This window comes from Pseudophryne corroboree, chromosome 3 (assembly GCF_028390025.1).
Source record: "Pseudophryne corroboree isolate aPseCor3 chromosome 3, aPseCor3.hap2, whole genome shotgun sequence".
In the NCBI taxonomy this organism is placed as follows: domain Eukaryota; kingdom Metazoa; phylum Chordata; class Amphibia; order Anura; family Myobatrachidae; genus Pseudophryne; species Pseudophryne corroboree.
Genome location: NC_086446.1, coordinates 543,986,108 through 544,008,362, shown reverse-complemented (window position 1 = coordinate 544,008,362; position 22,255 = coordinate 543,986,108). Strand labels below are relative to the sequence as shown.

Sequence of the window (22,255 nt, the reverse complement as noted above, 5' to 3'; positions counted from 1 at the left end):
TAGAAAAAATATCTAACAGGGCTGCATAGTGCATTAAAAGAGGTAGATTTACTATAACAGATTAGAAATTAGTGACTTATACCAAAAGGTAAACTTTGCCAGTATAAATATCAACAAATGAGCAGCTTCATTACAGGACTCAACAAAATACCAGACTTTCCAGCAGTAGAGGGGACGGCCTGCCACCTCAAAAACGGTTATTATTTAAACACGGTCAGCCAATAAGATGGAAATACTTCAGTATTACATTATAATTATATAACCAAATACAGTTTTATTTCAATTGGCCTGGTTACTTTCACCATTCTACTGTAGGACATTTCAAATACATTACAGCATCAATGAAACTAAATATTAATAATACAAACCACAATATAATGCGATTAAAATACTTAGTGCTTCATCCCTGCCATTCTATTCACACAGAGGGGTAAATTTACTAAGGTGGGAGTTTTTTTAAGAACTGGTGATGTTGCCCATAGCAACCAGATTCTATTATCTTCTAGAAGCCGCTAGATAAATGTTAAGTAGAATCTGATTGGATGCTATCATCAACATCACCAGTTCTAAAAAAAACTCCCACCTTAGTAAATTTACCCCCTATGCTTTAGCCCCTTACACACCCCCTCTCAATCCACTCTGGGGTCACCCACTCTTTTATTTGGGCTGCGATAATAATTCATATTTTGGGGAAATGATTCAAAAAGTTTCAGGAATAATTCAAATATTTCCTGAAAGGAATACCATACTTATTTAAATTTACCAAGCATAAACTATAGAGTATTTTTATTGTTTAAAAGGGATGCAGTTAAAACACCAGCTGTTGGGATTTCGGCGTTCAGGACACCAACGCCGGAATCCTGACAGCCTGTGAAATACTGCTGGATGGAATCCAGACCTTCACTGGCTATTCCCACTCATTTGGTGTGTCCACGCCACCAACCGAGTGGGAATATAACCTGTGGCGAGCAAAGCAAGCTACCAGGCCCAAAGCGTGGAGTGCACAGCGAGCCCGCAAGGGGACTTGATGCCTCTCTGCCGGGATTCTGGCAGATGGGATGCCACTGTCGGTATACTGACAGCCGTCATCCCTTCTGCTGGTAAAACATATCGATTCCGTTTAAGATAGTACCCCACAAAAAGTCAAACTAATACAGGTACACCACCGATTTTCCGGCATCCTCGGTTCCAGTGCCGTGCCGGATTATCGATTTTGCCGGATTAACGGTGGAAACTAATTTTGCACCTTCAGAACATTTCTAAAGTAATAAATAGTAAAAATATATGCTACAGTATAATATTAATTAATGAATAAACACAGTAGTGTATGCAAAACTGTTTATAAGCAAAACAGGTATCAGGCTCAGGCTGTGTGTTCCGCCCATGTGCGGTACTTGCTGTGACCTTGGACGCCATAACAGCCCCACTGATGCTTGCTGTGTCACCTGCAGTGTCCGTGGAAGCTGTACCCACTGACACTTGCGCGTATTGCGTGTTACGCCCATGCGCAGAAAATGTTCCGGATTAAAGGATGTCCCTAACCCCCTTTAATCCGGACAAATCAAAATTGTCCGGATTAAAAGAGGTTCCGGATCATCGGTTGCCGGAAAATCGGTGGTGTACCTGTATATGATAACAGTTTAGAAGTGTATTAGTGGTTATAATAAAGGTATTTGGGGTACTTAAATCGTGTCAAATGGCTGTTAGATGCATTTTCTAAAAAAAGTGATAAAAATGATATAAAGCAAGAATCTTTGTGCAAAATAAATGCTCTACTTAAATTAGGTGTACATTAAAATGGTTATAGTTAAAGTATATATTTGGGACATTTTAAGTCACTTTAAAATAAGAATTTACTTACCGATAATTCTATTTCTCGTAGTCCGTAGTGGATGCTGGGAACTCCGTAAGGACCATGGGGAATAGCGGCTCCGCAGGAGACTGGGCACAAAAGTAAAGCTTTAGGACTACCTGGTGTGCACTGGCTCCTACCCCTATGACCCTCCTCCAAGCCTCAGTTAGGATACTGTGCCCGGACGAGCGTACACAATAAGGAAGGATTTTGAATCCCGGGTAAGACTCATACCAGCCACACCAATCACACCGTACAACCTGTGATCTGAACCCAGTTAACAGCATGATAACAGAGGAGCCTCTGAAAAGATGGCTCAACAATAATAACCCGATTTTTGTAACAATAACTATGTACAAGTATTGCAGACAATCCGCACTTGGGATGGGCGCCCAGCATCCACTACGGACTACGAGAAATAGAATTATCGGTAAGTAAATTCTTATTTTCTCTGACGTCCTAGTGGATGCTGGGAACTCCGTAAGGACCATGGGGATTATACCAAAGCTCCCAAACGGGCGGGAGAGTGCGGATGACTCTGCAGCACCGAATGAGAGAACTCCAGGTCCTCATCAGCCAGGGTATCAAATTTGTAGAATTTAGCAAACGTGTTTGCCCCTGACCAAGTAGCTGCTCGGCAAAGTTGTAACGCCGAGACCCCTCGGGCAGCCGCCCAAGATGAGCCCACCTTCCTTGTGGAATGGGCTTTTACAGATTTTGGCTGTGGCAGGCCTGCCACAGAATGTGCAAGCTGAATTGTACTACAAATCCAACGAGCAATAGTCTGCTTAGAAGCAGGAGCACCCAGCTTGTTGGGTGCATACAGGATAAACAGCGAGTCAGATTTCCTGACTCCAGCCGTCCTGGAAACATATATTTTCAAGGCCCTGACTACGTCCAACAACTTGGAGTCCTCCAAGTCACTAGTAGCCGCAGGTACCACAATAGGTTGGTTCAGATGAAACACTGAAACCACCTTAGGGAGAAAATGAGGACGAGTCCTCAATTCCGCCCTGTCTGAATGGAAGATCAGATAAGGGCTTTTACAGGATAAAGCCTGCCAATTCTGACACGTGCCTGGCCGAGGCCAGGGCCAACAACATGACCACTTTCCATGTGAGATATTTTAACTCCACAGATTCAAGTGGTTCAAACCAATGTGACTTTAGGAACCCCAAAACTACATTGAGATCCCAAAGTGCCACTGGAGGCACAAAAGGAGGCTGTATATGCAGTACCCCTTTTACAGACGTCTGAACTTCAGGTAGTGAAGCTAGTTCTTTCTGGAAGAAAATTGACAGGGCCGAAATTCGAACCTTAATGGACCCCAATTTTAGGCCCATAGACACTCCTGTTTACAGGAAATGCAGGAATCGACCTAGTTGAAATTCCTCCATCGGGGCCTTACTGGCCTCGCACCATGCAACATATTTTCGCCAAATGCGGTGATAATGCTTTGCGGTTACATACTTCCTGGCTTGACCAGGGTAGGGATGACTTCATCCGGAATGCCTTTTTCCTTCAGGATCCGGCGTTCAACCGCCCTGCCGTCAAACGCAGCCGCGGTAAGTCTTGGAATAGACAGGGTCCTTGCTGGAGCAGGTCCCTTCTTAGAGGTAGAGGCCACGGGTCCTCCGTGAGCATCTCTTGAAGTTCCGGGTACCAAGTCCTTCTTGGCCAATCCGGAGCCACGAGTATAGTTCTTAATCCCCTCCGTCTTATAATTCTCAGTACTTTTGGTATGAGAGGAAGAGGAGGGAACACATACACTGACTGGTACACCCACGGTGTTACCAGAGCGTCCACAGCTATTGCCTGAGGGTCCCTTGACCTGGCGCAATACCTGTCCAATTTTTTGTTTAGGCGGGACGCCATCATGTCCACCTTTGGTTTTTTCCAATGGTTTACAATCATGTGGAAGACTTCTGGGTGAAGTCCCCACTCTCCCGGGTGGAGGTCGTGCCTGCTGAGGAAGTCTGCTTCCCAGTTGTCCACTCCCGGAATGAACACTGCTGACAGTGCTATCACATGATTTTCCGCCCAGCGAAAAATCCTTGCAGCTTCTGCCATTGCCCTCCTGCTTCTTGTGCCGCCCTGTCTGTTTACGTGGGCGACTGCCGTGATGTTGTCCGACTGGATCAGCACCGGCTGACCTTGAAGCAGAGGTCTTGCTTGGCTTAGGGCATTGTAAATGGCCCTTAGCTCCAAAATATTTATGTGAAGTGATGTCTCCAGGCTTGACCACAAGCCCATGAAATTTCTTCCCTGTGTGACTGCTCCCCAGCCTCGCAGGCTGGCATCCGTGGTCACCAGGACCCAGTCCTGAATGCCGAATCTGCGGCCCTCTAGAAGATGAGCACTCTGCAACCAACACAGGAGAGACACCCTTGTCTTTGGTGACAGGGTTATCCGCTGATGCATCTGAAGATGCGATCCGGACCATTTGTCCAGCAGGTCCCACTGGAAAGTTCTTGCGTGGAATCTGCCGAATGGAATTGCTTCGTAGGAAGCCACCATTTTTCCCAGGACCCTTGTGCACTGATGCACTGACACTTGGCCTGGTTTTAGGAGGTTTCTGACTAGTTCGGATAACTCCCTGGCTCTCTCCTCCGGGAGAAAACACCTTTTTCTGGACTGTGTCCAGGATCATCCCTAGGAATAGAAGACGTGTCGTCGGGATCAGCTACGATTTTGGAATATTGAGAATCCAACCGTGCTGCCGCAGCACTATCTGAGATAGTGCTACCCCGACTTCCAACTGTTCCCTGGATCTTGCCCTTATCAGGAGATCGTCCAAGTAAGGGATAACTAAAACTCCCTTCTTTCGAAGGAGTATCATCATTTCGGCCATTACCTTGGTAAAGACCCGGGGTGCCGTGGACAATCCAAACGGCAGCGTCTGAAACGGATAGTGACAGTTCTGTACCACAAACCTGAGGTACCCTTGGTGAGAAGGGTAAATTGGGACATGTAGGTAAGCATCTTTGATGTCCAGAGAGACCATATAGTCCCCTTCTTCCAGGTTTGCAATCACTGCTCTGAGTGACTCCATCTTGAATTTGAACCTTTGTATGTAAGTGTTCAAGGATTTTAGATTTAAAATTGGTCTCACCGAGCCGTCCGGCTTCAGTACCACAATAGTGTGGAATAGTACCCCTTTCCCTGTTGCAGGAGGGGTACCTTGATTATCACCTGCTGGGAATACAGCCTGTGAATGGCTTGCAATACTGTCTCCCTGTCTGAGGGAGACGTCGGTAAAGCAGACTCTATGAAACGGCGAGGGGGAGACGTCTCGAATTTCTTGAGACGGGCCCCCACCGTGCCTGAGACCGCTTGTAAAGCCCCAGCGTCATGCTGAGGACTTTGCGGAGGCGGGAGAGGGCTTTTATTCCTGGGAATTGGCTGTTTGCTGCAGCCTTTTTCCTCTCCCTCTGCCACGGGGCAGAAATGAGGCGCCTTTTGCCCGCTTGCCCTTATGGGGCCGAAAGGACTGCGCCTGATAATATGGCGTCTTCTTAGGTTGAGAAGCTACCTGGGGTAAAAATGTGGATTTTCCAGCCGTTGCCGTGGCCACCAGGTCTGTTAGACCTACCCCAAATAACTCCTCCCTTTTATAAGGCGATACTTCCATATGCCTTTTGGAATCAGCATCACCTGACCACTGTCTTGTCCATAACCCTCTTCTGGCAGAAATGGACAGCGCACTTACTCTTGATGCCAGTCGGCAAATATCCCTCTGTGCATCACGCATATATAGAAATGCATCCTTTAAAATGCTCTATAGTTAGTAATATACTGTCCCTATCTAGGGTATCAATATTGTCAGTCAGGGAATCCGACCAAGCCACCCCAGCACTGCACATCCAGGCTGAGGCGATTGCTGGTCGCAGTATCACACCCGTGTGAGTGTATATACATTTTAGGATATTTTACTGCTTTCTGTCAGCAGGTTCCTCAAGGGCGGCCGTATCCGGGGACGGTAGTGCCACCTGTTTAGACAAGCGTGTGAGCGCTTTATTCACCCTAAGGGGTGTTTCCCAACGTGCCCTATCCTCTGGCGGGAAGGGGTATGATGCTAATAACTTTTTAGGAATTAACAGTTTTTATATTGGGGGAAACCCACGCATCATCACACACTTCATTTAATTCCTCAGATGCAGGAAAAACTACAGGCAGTTTTTTCTCACCCAACATAATACCCTTTTTAGTGGTACTGGTATTATCAGAAATGTGTAAAAACATTTTCCATAGCCTCAATCATGTAACGTGTGGCCCTACTGGAAGTCACATTCGTCTCTTAATCGTCGACACTGGAGTCAGTATCCGTGTCGGCGTCTGTATCTGCCATCTGCGGTAACGGGCGTTTTAGAGCCCCAGATGGCTTTTGAGACACCTGGACAGGCACAGGCTGAGTCGCCGGCTGTCTCATGTCATCAATCTTTTGTAAAGAGCTGACACTGTCACGTAATTCCTTCCATAAGCTCATCCACTCAGGTGTCGACTCCCTAGGGGGTGACATCTCTGTTACAGGCAATTGCTCCGCCTCCACCTCATTTACCTCCTCATACATGTCGACACAACGTACCGACACCCAGCACACACACAGGGAATGCTCTGATAGAGGACAGGACCCCACTAGCCCTTTGGGGAGACAGAGGGAGAGTATGCCAGCACACACCAGAGCGCGATATATATATATATATATATATATATATATATATATATATATATATATATATATATATATATATATATATATATATATATATATATATATATATATATATATATAAGATTTTACTTACCGATAAATCTATTTCTCGTAGTCCGTAGTGGATGCTGGGGACTCCGTCATGACCATGGGGATATAGCGGCTCCGCAGGAGACAGGGCACAATAATAAAAGCTTTAGGATCAGGTGGTGTGCACTGGCTCCTCCCCCTATGACCCTCCTCCAAGCCTCAGTTAGGATACTGTGCCCGGACGAGCGTACACAATAAGGAAGGATTTTGAATCCCGGGTAAGACTCATACCAGCCACACCAATCACACCGTACAACCTGTGATCTGAACCCAGTTAACAGTATGATAACAACGAAGGAGCCTCTGAAAAGATGTCTCACAGCAAGAATAACCCGATTTTTGTAACAATAACTATGTACAAGTATTGCAGACAATCCGCACTTGGGATGGGCGCCCAGCATCCACTACGGACTACGAGAAATAGATTTATCGGTAAGTAAAATCTTATTTTCTCTGACGTCCTAGTGGATGCTGGGGACTCCGTCAGGACCATGGGGATTATACCAAAGCTCCCAAACGGGCGGGAGAGTGCGGATGACCCTGCAGCACCGAATGAGAGAACTCCATGTCCTCCTCAGCCAGGGTATCAAATTTGTAGAATTTACCAAACGTGTTTGCCCCTGACCAAGTAACTGCTCGGCAAAGTTGTAAAGCCGAAACCCCTCGGGCAGTCGCCCAAGATGAGCCCCCTTCCTTTTGGAATGGGCTTTTACCGATTTTGGCTGTGGCAGGCCTGCCACAGAATGTGTAAACTGAATTGTATTACAAATCCAGCGAGCAATCGTCTGCTTAGAAGCAGGAGCACCCATCTTGTTGGGTGCATACAGGCTAAACAGCGAGTCAGATTTTCTGACTCCAGCCTTCCTGGAAACATATTTTTCAGGGCCCTGACAACGTCAAGTAACTTGGAGTCCTCCAAGTCCCTAGTACCCGCAGGTACCACAATAGGTTGGTTCATGTGAAAAACAGAAAACACCTTAAGGAGAAATTGAGGACGAGTCCTCAATTCTGCCCTGTCAGAATGAAAAATTAAGTAAGGGCTTTATATATGATAAAGCCGCCAATTCTGACACACGCCTGGCTGAAGCCAGGGCTAATAGCATCGTCACCTTCCATGTGAGATATTTTAAGTCCACAGTGGTGAGTGGTTCAAACCAATGTGACTTTAGGAAACTCAAAACAACATTGAGATCCCAAGGTGCCACTGGGGCACAAAAGGAGGCTGTATATGCAGTACCCCTTTTACAAACATCTGAACGTCAGGCACTAAAGCCAGTTCTTTCTGGAAGAAATTCGACAGGGCCGAAATTTGAACCTTAATGGACCCTAATTTTAGGCCCATAGACAGTCCTGTTTTCAGGAAATGTAGGAAACGACCAAGTTGGAATTCCTCTGTAGGGGCCTTCTTGGCCTCACACCACGCAACATATCTTCGCCAAATGCGGTGACAATGTTTTGCGGTTACATCCTTCCTGTCTTCGACCAGGGTAGGGATGACTTCATCTGGAATGCCCTTTCAGGATCCGGCGTTCAACCGCCATGCCGTCAAACGCGGCCGCGGTAAGTCTTGGAACAGACAAGGCCCCTGCTGGAGCAGGTCCTTTCTTAAAGGTAGAGGCCACGGGTCTTCCGTGAACATCTCTTGAAGTTTCGGGTACCAAGTCCTTCTTGGCCAATCCGGAACCACGAGTATCATTCTTACTCATCTCCCTCTTATGATTCTCAGTACTTTTTGTATGAGAGGCATAGGAGGGAACACATACTCTGACTGGTACATCCACAGTGTTACCAGAGCGTCCACCGCTATTGCCTGAGGGTCCCTTGACCTGGCGCAATATCTAGTTTTTTTGTTCAGGCGGGACGCCATCATGTCCACCTTTGGTTTTTCACAACGGTTTACAATCATGTGGAAGACTTCCCGATGAAGTCCCCACTCTCCCGGGTGGAGGTCATGCCTGCTGAGGAAGTCTGCTTCCCAGTTTTCCACTCCCGGAATGAACACTGCTGAGAGTGTTATCACATGATTTTTCGCCCAGCGAAGAATCCTTGCAGTTTCTGCCATTTCCCTCCTGCTTCTTGTGCCGCCCTGTTAAACTTTTATTCTAAGCAGCTCAGGAGAGCCACCTAGATTGCACCCTTCTCGTCGGGCACAAAAATCTAACTGAGGCTTGGAGGAGGGTCATAGGGGGAGGAGCCAGTGCACACCACCTGATCCTAAAGCTTTTATTATTGTGCCCTGTCTCCTGCGGAGCCGCTATATCCCCATGGTCCTGACGGAGTCCCCAGCATCCACTAGGACGTCAGAGAAATATATATATATATATATATATATATACATACATACACACATATATATACAGGGATAACCTTATATAAGTGTTTTTCCCCTTATAGCTGCTGTATTGTTATACTGCGCCTAATTAGTGCCCCCCTCTCTTTTTTAACCCCTTTCTGTAGTGTAGTAACTGCAGGGGAGAACCAGGGAGCTTCCCTCCAACGGAGCTGTGAGAGAAAATGGCGCCAGTGTGCTGAGGAGATAGGCTCCGCCCCTTTCTCGGCTGCCTTTTCTCCCGTTTTTCTGTGGAATCTGGCAGGGGTTAAAATTCATCCATATAGCCCTGGGGGCTATATGTGATGTATTTTCGCCAGCCAAGGTGTTTTTATTGCTGCTCAGGGCGCCCCCCCCCCTAGCGCCCTGCACCCTCAGTGACCGAAGTGTGCCGAGGAGCAATGGCGCACAGCTGCAGTGCTGTGCGCTACCTTGGTGAAGACAGGATGTCTTCTGCCGCCGATTTTTCCGGACCTCTTCTTGCTTCTGGCTCTGTAAGGGGGCCGGCGGCGCGGCTCTGGGACCGAGCTCCGAGGCTGGGCCTGTGTTCGGTCCCTCTGGAGCTAATGGTGTCCAGTAGCCTAAGAAGCCCAATCCACTCTGCACGCAGGTGAGTTCGCTTCTTCTCCCCTTAGTCCCTCGATGCAGTGAGCCTGTTGCCAGCAGGTCTCACTGAAAATAAAAAACCTAAAACTAAACTTTCACTAAGAAGCTCAGGAGAGCCCCTAGTGTGCACCCTTCTCGGCCGGGCACAAAAATCTAACTGAGGCTTGGAGGAGGGTCATAGGGGGAGGAGCCAGTGCACACCAGGTAGTCCTAAAGCTTTACTTTTGTGCCCAGTCTCCTGCGGAGCCGCTATTCCCCATGGTCCTTACGGAGTTCCCAGCATCCACTAGGACGTCAGAGAAAAAAACTTCCCCAAAAAATGATTACTTCCAAGCCTAAAAACACTTGTCCCAATCATAAAGCATCCCAATATACCTTGTAACATACTTTTTACCTCAATTTCCATCATTCTGCATTTTTTCACCACAAAAATGACAATGTATTACTGGCCAATTAAAAATAATGAAAAACTTCTTACTGATTAATTACTGTATATACTCGAGTATAAGCCGACTTTTTCAGCACTTTTTTTTGTGCTGAAATAGCCACCTCGGCTTATACTCGAGTCAGCGTTAGGAGGGACACGGAGAGCACAGCGCGCGGCTCTCCTGTGTCCCTCCTGCATCTCCGGCGGCAGCGGCGTGTGTGTGTGTTAAAGGAAGTGCACGAACCGGCACTTCAACACACGCCGCTGCCGCCGGAGACGCAGGAGGGACACAGGAGAGCCACGCGCTGTGCTCTCCGTGTCCCTCCTTCAGAAGACAGCGCGGGAGCGACGGAGGGTAAGTATCTAGCACTGTGGGGCATATCTGGCACGTCTGGCACTGTGGGGCATATCTGGCACACCTGGCACTGTGGGGCACACCTGGCACTGTGGGGCATATCTGGCACATCTGGCACTGTGGGGCACATCTGGCACTGTGGGGCACATCTGGCACTGTGGGGCACATCTGGCACTGTGGGACACATCTGGCACATCTGGAACTGTGGGACACATCTGGCACATCTGGAACTGTGGGACACATCTGGCACATCTGGAACTGTGGGACACATCTGGCACATCTGGAACTGTGGGACACATCTGGCACATCTGGAACTGTGGGACACATCTGGCACATCTGGAACTGTGGGACATATCTGGCACATCTGGAACTGTGGGACATATCTGGCACATCTGGCACTGTGGGGCATATCTGGCACTGTGGGGCATATCTGGCACTGTGGGGCATATCTGGCACTGTGGGGCATATCTGGCACTATGTGGTCTGTGTTCGGGTAGAGCTGCATTTCCCACCCTAGGCTTATACTCGAGTCAATAAGTTTTCCCAGGTTTTTGTGGTAAAATTAGGTGCCTCGGCTTATATTCGGGTCGACTTATACTCGAGTATATACGGTAGTCTTGTAGGGGTGTGTCCCAGAGGTTCTGAATCTAAAATGTTTAACTTAAAATAGGGATTTTCCCAACTTTTCACCTGTTCAGAGGTGGTGAAGTGAAATTTCCGTTAACCCTATGGAGACTTGTCGCAGATAATTTTTCGCAAACAACTGAATTGCGGCTTTTTGAGAGTTGTGATAAAGGCCCAGTTTTTACAGCGAAAACAGGATTTCACGAATAATTGATTCCTTTCCCCCCCCACACATATATATATATATATATATATAGGGATATTTTTTCAAATCTTGAAGAGAAACAAAGCTACAAACCAATCAACTTCTGTCATTTTACAGGCTGTGCTGGAAAAATGACAGTTACAGATGTGTCCTCATATCTTGCCTCAATACACCATATAACACGAGATGACTGGCGTGAGTCCCATGCTACTTTGTTATTGTCAGGCATCTTTTTTGCCACTAAACTTGTATTTGATAAAAAAAAAAAGCTGTGGCCACTACATTGTAGCAACTCGTATACAGATTGAGAGACCCGGTCGCACACAGATATACAAGTATTGCATATCAAATTAATCAACACAGTCTCCACATGCTTCCTAGTCGCATCAAATTTCAACGAAGATGCATTTTCAGCAAAAATGACGACTGGCGCTAAAAGGTTCTCACAAAACTTGTTGTGTCAAGAGGAGCTGTTTGGTGCAACTGCAGCAATGATGAATGGGGATACATCTGTAGAAGCTGATTGGTTGATACTTTCTCTCTCCGAGAGTTGATGACTCTCCCCAGAAATTACTCAAGATTCCATGTTTGGTCAGCGTTGCACCAAAGACTGCAGTGCACACACATTTTTTTCTATTCATGTAGAATATGTTTGAAACTAGTTATCTACCATTCAATGGCGTATCTGTAATGGGTGCTATAATGCAGGTATCTATAAGGCGGTGCACATGGGCCCACATGCACACCCATTTCTTAAGTACTCACCGTAATTCCCCAGGAAAGTGGTACTGCAGCCATTGTGTTTTTTGCATGCGCAGTAGAGAACTCAACCAGAAAATGGCTGCTGCGCCATTTTCCTGGAGATCTGCAAATGCGCATTAGAGTCTGAGCTCCTAGTCTACTACTACACTGCTGCCTGCTAGAGAGGAGAGGGCCCACCTGGACAGAAGCTGCATATGGGCCTCCTCTTCTCTTGATACGCCCCTGCTACTATTACTAGTTATTGTTACAATATATTGCCACAATTATTATAAATATAATAATTTAGTATTTTGCGGCATGTCAGGGTGTTTTTAATAATAAGATTTTACTCACCGGTAAATCTATTTCTCGTAGTCCGTAGTGGATGCTGGGGACTCCGTAAGGACCATGGTGGGGAATAGCGGCTCCGCAGGAGACTGGGCACAGCTAAGAAAGAATTAGGACTACCTGGTGTGCACTGGCTCCTCCCACTATGACCCTCCGCCAGACTTCAGTAAGGATACTGTGCCCGGAAGAGCTGACACAATAAGGAAAGGATTTTGAATCCCGGGTAAGACTCATACCAGCCACACCAATCACACCGTATAACTCGTGATATTATACCCAGTTAACAGTATGAACATAACAGAGCCTCTCAACAGATGGCTCAACCATAACCCTTTTAGTTAACAATAACTATATACAAGTATTGCAGACAGTCCGCACTTGGGACGGGCGCCCAGCATCCACTACGGACTACGAGAAATAGATTTACCGGTGAGTAAAATCTTATTTTCTCTAACGTCCTAGTGGATGCTGGGGACTCCGTAAGGACCATGGGGATTATACCAAAGCTCCCAAACGGGCGGGAGAGTGCGGATGACTCTGCAGCACCGAATAAGAGAGCTCAAGGTCCTCCTCAGCCAGGGTATCAAATTTGTAGAATTTTGCAAACGTGTTTGCCCCTGACCAAGTAGCAGCTCAGCAAAGTTGTAAAGCCGAGACCCCTCGGGCAGCCGCCCAAGAAGAGCCCACTTTCCTCGTGGAAAGGGCTTTTACAGATTTAGGCTGCGGCAGGCCAGCCACAGAATGCGCAAGCTGAATTGTGCTACAAATCCAGCGAGCAATAGTCTGCTTTGAAGCAGGAGCACCCATCTTGTTTGGTGCATACAGGAAAAATAGCGAGTCAGTCTTCCTGACTCCAGCCGTCCTGGAAACATAAATTTTCAAGGCCCTGACTACGTCCAGTAACTTGGAGTCCTCCAAGTCCCTAGTAGCCGCAGGCACCACGATAGGTTGGTTCAAGTAAAAAGCTGATACCACCTTAGGAAGAAACTGGGGACTAGTCCTCAATTCTGCCCTATCCATATGGAAAATCAAATAGGGGCTTTTGCATGACAAAGCCGCCAATTCTGCCACCCGCCTTGCCGAAGCCAAGGCCAAAAGCATGACCACTTTCCACGTGAGATATTTTAAATCCACGGTTTTGAGTGGCTCAAACCAATGTGACTTTAGGAAACCCAACACCACGTTGAGGTCCCACGGTGCCACTGGAGGCACAAAAGGAGGTTGAATATGCAGCACTCCCTTGACAAATGTCTGAACTTCAGGCAGTGAAGCCAGTTCCATTTTGGAAGAAAATCGATAGAGCCGAAAACTGGACCTTAATGGAACCCAATTGTAGGCCCATAGTCCCCTCTGACTGTAGGAAGTGCAGAAATTGACCTAGCTGAAATTTCTCCTTTGGGGCCTTCCTGGCCTCACAGTACGCAACATATTTCCGCCATATGCGGTGATAATGGTTAGCGTTCACTTCTTTCCTAGCTTTAAATAGCGTAGGGATAACTTCCTCCTGGAATTCCCTTTTCCTTCAGGATCCGGCGTTCAACTGCCATGCCGTCAACGCAGCCGCGGTACGTCTTGAAACAGACAGGCCCCCTGCTGCAGCAGGTCCTGTCTGAGCGGCAGAGGCCATAGGTCCTCTGAGATCATTTCTTGGAGTTCTGGTTACCAAGCTCTTCTTGGCCAACCCGGAACAATGAGTATAGTTCTTACTCCTCTCCTTCTTATTATTCTCATTACCCTGGGTAAGAGAGGCAGAGAAGGGAACACATACACCGACTGGTACACCCACGGTGTTACCAGAGCGTCCACAGCTATCGCCTGAGGGTCCTTGACCTGGCGCAATATCTTTGTAACTTTTAGTTGAGGCGGGACGCCATCATGTCCACCTGTGGCCTTTCCCAACGGTGTACAATCATTTGGAAGACTTCTGGATGAAGTCCCCACTCTCCCGGGTGGAGGTCTGTCTTCTGAGAAAGTCTGCTTCCCAGTTGTCCACTCCGGGAATGAACACTGCTGACAGTGCTAACACATGATTTTCCGCCCATCGGAGAATCCTTGTGGCTATTGGCCATCGCCATCCTGCTTCTTGTGCCGCCCTGTCGTGTACATGAGCGACCGCCGTGATGTTGTCTGACTGGATCAGCACCGGCCGGTGTTGATGCAGGGGTCTAGCCTGACCTAGGGCATTGTAAATGGCCCTTAGTTCCAGAATATTTATGTGTAGGGAAGTCTCCTGACCTTTCCATAGCCTTGGAAGTTCCTTCCCTGTGTGACTGCCCCCCAGCCTCGAAGGCTGGCATCCGTGGTCACCAGGACCCAGTCCTGTATGCCGAATCTGCGGCCCCCTTGAAGATGAGCACTCTGCAGCCACCACAACAACGACACCCTGGCCCTTGGAGACAGGGTTATCCGTCGATGCATCTGAAGATGCGACCCGGACCACATGTCCAACAGATCCCACTAGAAAATCCTTGAATGGGACCTGGCGAATGGAATTTCTTCGTAAGAAGCTACCATCCTTCCCAGGGCTCGCGTGCATTGATGCACCGACACCTGTATACGTATTAGGAGGTCTCTGTCTAGAGACGACAACTCCTTGGACTTCTCCTCCGGGAGAAACCCTTTTTATCCTGTTCTGTGTCCAGAACCATACTCAGGAACAGTAGACGTGTCGTAGGAACCAGCTGCGACTTTGGAATATTCAGAATTCAGCCGTGCTGTTGTAGCACTTCCCGAGATAGTGCTACTCCGCCCAACAACTGCTCCCTGTACCTCGCCTTTATAAAGGAGATCGTCCAAGTACGGGATAATTATTTCGGCCATTAACTTGGTAATAGCTCGGTGCCGGGGGCAGACCAACGGCAACGTCTGGAATTGGTAATGACAATCCTGTACCACAATTTTGAGGTACTCCTGGTGAAAAGGGTAAATAGGGACATGCTGGTAAGCATCCTTGATGTCCAGTGATACCATCCAGGCTTGCAATAATCGCCCTGAGCGATTCCATTTCGAACTTGAACCTTCGCATACAAGTGTTCAAGGCTTTCAATTTTAGAATGGGTCTCACCGAACCGTCTGGTTTCGGTACCACAACATTTTGGAATAGTAACCCCGGCCTTGTTGAAGGAGGGGTACCTAGATTTCACCTGCTGGAAGTGCAGCTTGTGAATTGCCGCCAGTACTACCTTTCTCCGAGGGCAGTAGGCAAGGCTGAGGTGAGGTAACGGCGAGGGGGAGTCGCCTCGAACTCCAGCCTGTATCCCTGTGATACTATTTGCAGAACCTAGGGATCCACCTGTGGGCAAACCCACTGGTCCCTGAAGTTCCCGAGACGCGCCCCTACCGCACCTGTCTCCACCTGTGGAGCCCCAACGTCAAGCGGTGGACTCAGAGGAAGCGGGGGAAGATTTTTGATCCTGGGAACTTGCTGCTGGTGCAGCTTTTTCCTTCTTCCCTTGTCTCTTGTGCAGAAAGGAAGCGCCTTTGACCCGCTTGCTTTTCTGAAGCCGAAAGGACTGTACCTGAAAATACGGTGCTTTCTTAGGCTGTGAGGAAACCTGAGGTAAAACATTTTTTCTTCCCAGCTGTTGCTGTGGATACGAGGTCCCAGAGACCATCCCCAACAATTCCTCACCCTTATAAGGCAGAATCTCCATGTGCCTTTTTTAGGCAGCATCACCTGTCCACTGCCGGGTTTCTAATACCCTCCTGGCAGAATGGACATTGCATTAATTCTGGATGCCAGCCGGCAAATATCCCTCTGTGCATCCTTTATATGTAAGACGACGTCTTTAATATGCTCTATGTTAGCAAACTATTTTTCCTGTCTTAGAGTATTAATATTATCTGACAGGGTATCAGACCACGCTGCAGCAGCACTATTTATGCTGAGGCGATTGCAGGTCTCAGTATATAACCTGAGTGTGTATATACAGACTTCAGGATAGTCTCCTGCTTTTTATCAGCAGGCTTCTTCAAGGTGGCCGTATCCTAAGACGGCAGTGCCACCTTTTTTGACAAACGTTGAGCGCCTTATCCACCCTAAGGGATATCTCCCAACGTGACCTATCCTCTGGCGGGAAAGGGTACGCCATCAGTAACTTTTTAGAAATTACCAGTTTCTTATTGGGGGAACCCACGCTACTTTACACACTTCATTCATTCATCTGATGGGGGAACAAAACACTGGCTGCTTTTTCTCCCCAAAAATAAAACCCCTTTTATGTGGTACTTGGGTTCATGTCAGAAATGCGTAACACATTTTTTATTGCCGAGATCATGTAACGGATGTTCCTAGTGGATTGTGTATATGTCTCAATCTCGTCGACACTGGAGTCAGACTCCGTGTCGACATCTGTGTCTGCCATCTGAGGTAACGGGCGCTTTCTTGAGCCCCTGATGGCCTTTGAGACGCCTGGGCAGGCGCGGGCTGAGAAGCCGGCTGTCCCACAGCTGTTTTACATCATCCAGCCTTGTAAGGAGTTGACATTGTCGTTTAATACCTTCCACCTATCCATCCATTCTGGTGTCGGCCCCACAGGGGACGACATCCCATTTATCGGCCTCTGCTCCACCTCCACGTAACCTTCCTCATCCCACATGTCGACACAGCCGTACCGACACACAGCACACACACAGGGAATGCTCTGACTGAGGACAGGACCCCACAAAGTCCTTTGGGGAGACAGAGAGAGAGTATGCCAGCACACACCAGAGCGCTATATAATGCAGGGATTAACACTATAACTGAGTGATTTTTCCCCCAATAGCTGCTTGTATAAACAATATTGCACCTAAATTTAGTGCCCCCCCTCTCTTTTTAACCCTTTGAGCCTGAAAACTACAGGGGAGAGCCTGGGGAGCTGTCTTCCAGTTGCACTGTGAAGAGAAAATGGCGCCATTGTGCTGAGGGAGATAGCTCCGCCCCTTTTTCGCGGACTTTTCTCCCGCTTTTTTATGGATTCTGGCAGGGGTATTTATCACACATATAGCCTCTGGGGCTATATATTGTGATATATTTGCCAGCCAAGGTGTATTTATTGCTTCTCAGGGCGCCCCCCCCCAGCGCCCTGCACCCTCAGTGACCGGAGTGTGTATGAGGAGCAATGGCGCACAGCTGCAGTGCTGTGCGCTACCTTGGTGAAGACTGATGTCTTCTGCCGCCGATTTTCCGGATTTCTTCTTGCTTCTGGCTCTGTAAGGGGGCCGGCGGCGCGGCTCCGGGACCGAACACCAATGGCCGGTTCCATGCGGTCGATCCCTCTGGAGCTAATGGTGTCCAGTAGCCTAAGAAGCCCAAGCTACCACCAGTTAGGTAGGTTCGCTTCTTCTCCCCTTAGTCCCTCGCTGCAGTGAGTCTGTTGCCAGCAGATCTCACTGTAAAATAAAAAACCTAACATATACTTTCTTTCTAGGAGCTCAGGAGAGCCCCTAGTGTGCATCCAGCTCGGCCGGGCACAGGATTCTAACTGAAGTCTGGAGGAGGGTCATAGTGGGAGGAGCCAGTGCACACCAGGTAGTCCTAATTCTTTCTTAGCTGTGCCCAGTCTCCTGCGGAGCCGCTATTCCCCATGGTCCTTACGGAGTCCCCAGCATCCACTAGGACGTTAGAGAAAAATATATAGGTTGTAAGCTCGGTTTGTTATCTACTTTGCAACATGGCTAATCTGATTATACATGCTATGCAACCATGCTTATGTTTTAATATTTGTTTTTAGAAACCGTTTAATCAATATTAATATTTACTGGTTTCTAGTTACCCTAAATGCAAAAAAAAAAGTATTATTTGGGTGAACAGATTCCACCTGTTTAGCACCACAAATGTCTTGTTTGCTTTGTATAAGCTGAAGTGGCAGCTCTGGGACAGCTGCTGCAGCTGGATTCATTTATTATTGTAATTTGATACTATACATAGGATGCTGCTTTTTAATATGCTTGCTTTAAATGGAATACATCTGGTTTACCGATGGCCGGGATCCTGGCTGTCATGATCCCGACAGCAGGATGCCGGCCACCAGTATGCCGGCAGCTGGGCGTGCGCTAGAAAGCCTCTTGCGCTGCGCTCGCCATAGGTTATATTCTCCCTCTATGGGTGTCATAGACACCCATAGAGGGAGAACAGCCTGTGGAGCCGGGATTCCAGCATCGGAATTGTGACCGCAGGGATCCTGACAGGCGGTCTCATGATCGCCTCTCGTTCAAATATTACCACATTCTTTTAGGTGTAAACAACCAGGACACAGGTGTGACATACATGTGGAAGTAACACACGGGTACAGAGATACAACAGGCTGATGTAAACAAAACACAGGTACAGAATGAAGAATGGCAGATTTAAACAAAGCCCATATACAGAGATCTGACCGTCAAAGATTTACAAGGTGCAGACAGTGATATGGCAAAGATCTGCAGGTAGTGATGTAAAGATGTGAAGGATGTAAACCACAGTTATAATGCTGTGTAAGGCAGATGCAAACAACGTGCAGGCACAGCAACGTGACAGATGCAAACAACGTGCAGGCACAGCAACGTGACAGATGCAAACAACGTGACAGATGCAAAAACGAGAGATGCAAACAACGTGACAGATGCAAAAACGAGAGATGCAAACAACGTGACAGATGCAAAAACGAGAGATGCAAACAACGTGAAGGCACAGCAACGGGACAGAAGCAAACAACGTGCAGGCACAGCAACGTGACAGATGCAAACAATGTGACAGATGCAAACAACGTGCAGGCACAGCAACGTGACAGATGCAAACAATGTGACAGGTGTACACAATGTGCAGGTATAGGTGTAAACAATGTGCAGCCACTGCAAGGCGACTATGTAATCAGCATGGGTAGAAACACATAAAAGATGGTGGGAAGTGGATACAAACTGCAGGTCATGTTACTGGGATATCGGTTTATTATACTCACTTTAGGTTATATTCTCTAGGATTGAAATTCTGTTTCTTGCATACCTCTTCCAGCACCTGAAAATACACATTACATGACAATGAAAAATGGTGGGCTGACAAATCATCTAATCCCAGTAATTATTATTATTATTATTATTATTATTATTATTTTTGTAGCAGACAAGGGGATGAATACGTATTAATCATACGGATATTTACTTTCCAAAAATGTAACAATTCTACTGACAGAGTGATTCATTATTATTAGAACAATTTATTGGATGATTAACTACATTTCAGTTTGTATAACAGATATTTGCCAACACGATACAGAACCATATGGATATACTACTAACTGCTATGACATACAGGTACCTAGTGACCCCTTCCCCTCAGCCGATATTCAACACAGGGAAATCTCTATTGGCTAACTACAAGTCCCTGCATGCCTAGGCAGCCACATTCAAGCACGGCACGCTAATACTTATAGTCCGTCAACAGTGTATGCACCCACGTTACCTAAGCAGAGACCTCTGTGGCCCCCCTCCCAACCAGGTGCATACAGGCAGCCCGGCAGTGGTGTGGGTTACCGGACAAATCGGCCTCATCATCTCTGTGGTCGGGGGCCGGGGCTTACCTGCAATAGAGGGGTCCCAGGTGTCACCCTTACATTCTGCCGCCGCCCGTTGGGGGCCAAAACAGACACCCCGGGGCCGCTGGCTGCCATATTGCCTGACGTAGCGAAACCTTTCAATCAACTTTATTGAGACAATAAACCGCTCACAAATCCTCGCTGTGAGTGCTGTGGTAGCTGCGGTGGTGTAAGAGAGAGGGAGTGATGAGGAGTGGAACCAGAGAGTTGCCGGCGTCATTCCCTGGTGTGCGCGGCCCCAGAGACGTCCCTGGTGTCTGTACGCATTTACCTATAGGCAGCATAACATTTATTTATGGCCATGTGCAGTGGGTGTCCTGTAGTGCTGCAGTCTATTGCACTGTATTTGTAATGGGGCAGAGGCTCCAAATGCTTTCAGGGACACAAGTGATAAGCAGCTAAAGCTTGGATCATAATATTGTCACTCTCGAACATTGGAGGTAATTCCAAGTTGATCGCAGCAGGAATTTTGTTAGCAGTTGGGCAAAACCATGTGCACTGCAGGGGAGGCAGATATAACATGTGCAGAGACAGATTTGGGTGTGGTGTGTTCAATCTGCAATCTAAATTGCAGTGTAAAAATAAAGCAGCCAGTATTTACCCTGCACAGAAACAAAATAACCCACCCAAATTTAACTCTCCCTGCACATGTTATATCTGCCTCCCCTGCAGTGCACATGGTTTTGCCCAACTGCTAACAAAGTTCCTGCTGCGATCAACTCAGAATTACCCCCATAATTGTTTGAAAAGTCAGCTGGGCGTCTGTTTTTTCCTATCTAATAGACAGGAAAAAAACAGACACCCAACAATTGAATTCACCCCAAAATGTTAGTCTTTGGGGTTTGTTTTATAAAGCACTTTACTCTGCCTCATACAGTGGTACTTATAAACAGCTGTGGAATTTCATAATGGCCATAAATATGCATGCAGGATAACTTAATGGCAAGTTCAAATTTTATTAGTGCTGGGCAACGATTAAAATTTTTAATCGCAATTAATCGCAGGATTTCCTGCGATTAGTAGCGATTAATCGTATTGTTAGCCGACTAAAGTCAATAATGAATTCAAAAGTGGTGTATTGCGTACTTTTAGTACTTCTATATGAACAACAGTGCAATAACATTGAACAACAGTGCAATAACAATAACAATTGGTTTGCACTTTGCTGTTTTCCCTTAACACAGTAGCATTTAAAAAACGTTAAAAATTAAAATTACAAATAAAATATATTTTCTGAGAATCTAAATCTGTTTTCTTTTGTTTTCTTTCCCAGATTTTTGTTCCCACCAGATTGGACAGATATATTTTAGGTGTGTAACCTATTTACTCCTCTGCACCAAGCCAGTTGCTAAAGGGGGGTACTCACGGAGCGATCGCTGCTTAAAATCTATTCAATCTGACTAGATTGTTTAGATTCTAAGCAGTAATCACTCCGTGTGTACCCCTCACAGCGATAGTGATGCGCAGCCCCGCGCATCGCTATCGCTGCTGCTAGATTGGCCTGCATGCAGGCCAATATAGCAGGTCGCTCATTTCACCCGCTGGGTGAAATGAGCGGCCTCCCCCCCTGCACGCTCAGCACACATCGCGCTGTGCTGAGCGGCGGGAGAGATGTGTGCTGAGCGGTTCGCTCAGCACACATCTCTCCCAAATCGGGCCGTGAGTACTGGCCTTTAGACACACAAGGTTATTTACATTTTCAGATGATAAAGAAACTCTTCTTCTGTACAATATGACCAGCAAGAGAAAACAACCTTTCTGCTGCGGGGTACACTGGGCTCCACAAGGATAGACATAGGGGTGTAGAGTAGGATCTTGATCCGAGGCACCAACAGGCTCAAAAGCTTTGACTGTTCCCAAGATGCGTAGCGCCGCCTCCTCTATAACCCCGCCTCCCTGCACAGGAGCTCAATTTTGTAGTTGGTGCTGCAGATAGCAGGCACATAACAGAGGGGCTGCTCCAGGCAGCCCTAAGAAGAGCTTTTTTAAGAAGAAAAGTGAAGACTTCAAGGGCTGCAGCTGTGTGTACATGTCTAGTGACATTCACTGCTGCAGCTCCATCTCTCCCCAGCGGCGCTGTACACTCCCGCGCCCTGGTTGCCGGGTGCCTACAGCAGGAGGCTCCGGTTTTCTTCTGGTCAGGCACACATGACGGTAGCTCTCCGGGATCGCGTGGCCGCGCTTCGGGAGGTGGTGAGTGGGTCCCGCTCGCGGTATCCGTAGTTTATCGCAATCTGGCGCGGCCGCACTGGCGGTGGACTCTGTGGCAGTACAGGCGATCCCACTAGATCACCAGGGCATGGGTGCAGGTCAGGTTTTCTCTTAAAACCTTTTTGTATGTAGCCCACAGTACCAGGTGGTTTTGCCAGCAGAGGGGATAAGGCTTAGACCTGGAGCCCCTCCCCCCAGCCCCA

At 47.5% G+C, this 22,255-nt stretch overlaps 1 protein-coding gene across 2 annotated transcripts in view; it reads right to left on the bottom strand.

Moving 5' to 3' along the window:
- Positions 1–20,234, bottom strand: part of ASPSCR1 (ASPSCR1 tether for SLC2A4, UBX domain containing) — a 212,980-nt gene extending 192,746 nt beyond the window's left edge. The window contains exons 1-2 of one of the 2 annotated variants that reach the window (XR_010243940.1): positions 19,827–20,234; positions 19,209–19,264 (exon numbers count right to left, since the gene is read on the bottom strand). Coding sequence is in view for 1 of the 2 variants with exons in the window: in XM_063961227.1 (XP_063817297.1) it covers positions 19,209–19,264; positions 19,827–19,916 (146 nt within the window). In the remaining variant the exon portion in view is untranslated. The remainder of the gene's footprint in view (positions 1–19,208; positions 19,265–19,826) is intronic. The other variant, XM_063961227.1, reaches the window with a different exon arrangement.
- Positions 20,235–22,255: the final 2,021 nt, after the last annotated feature.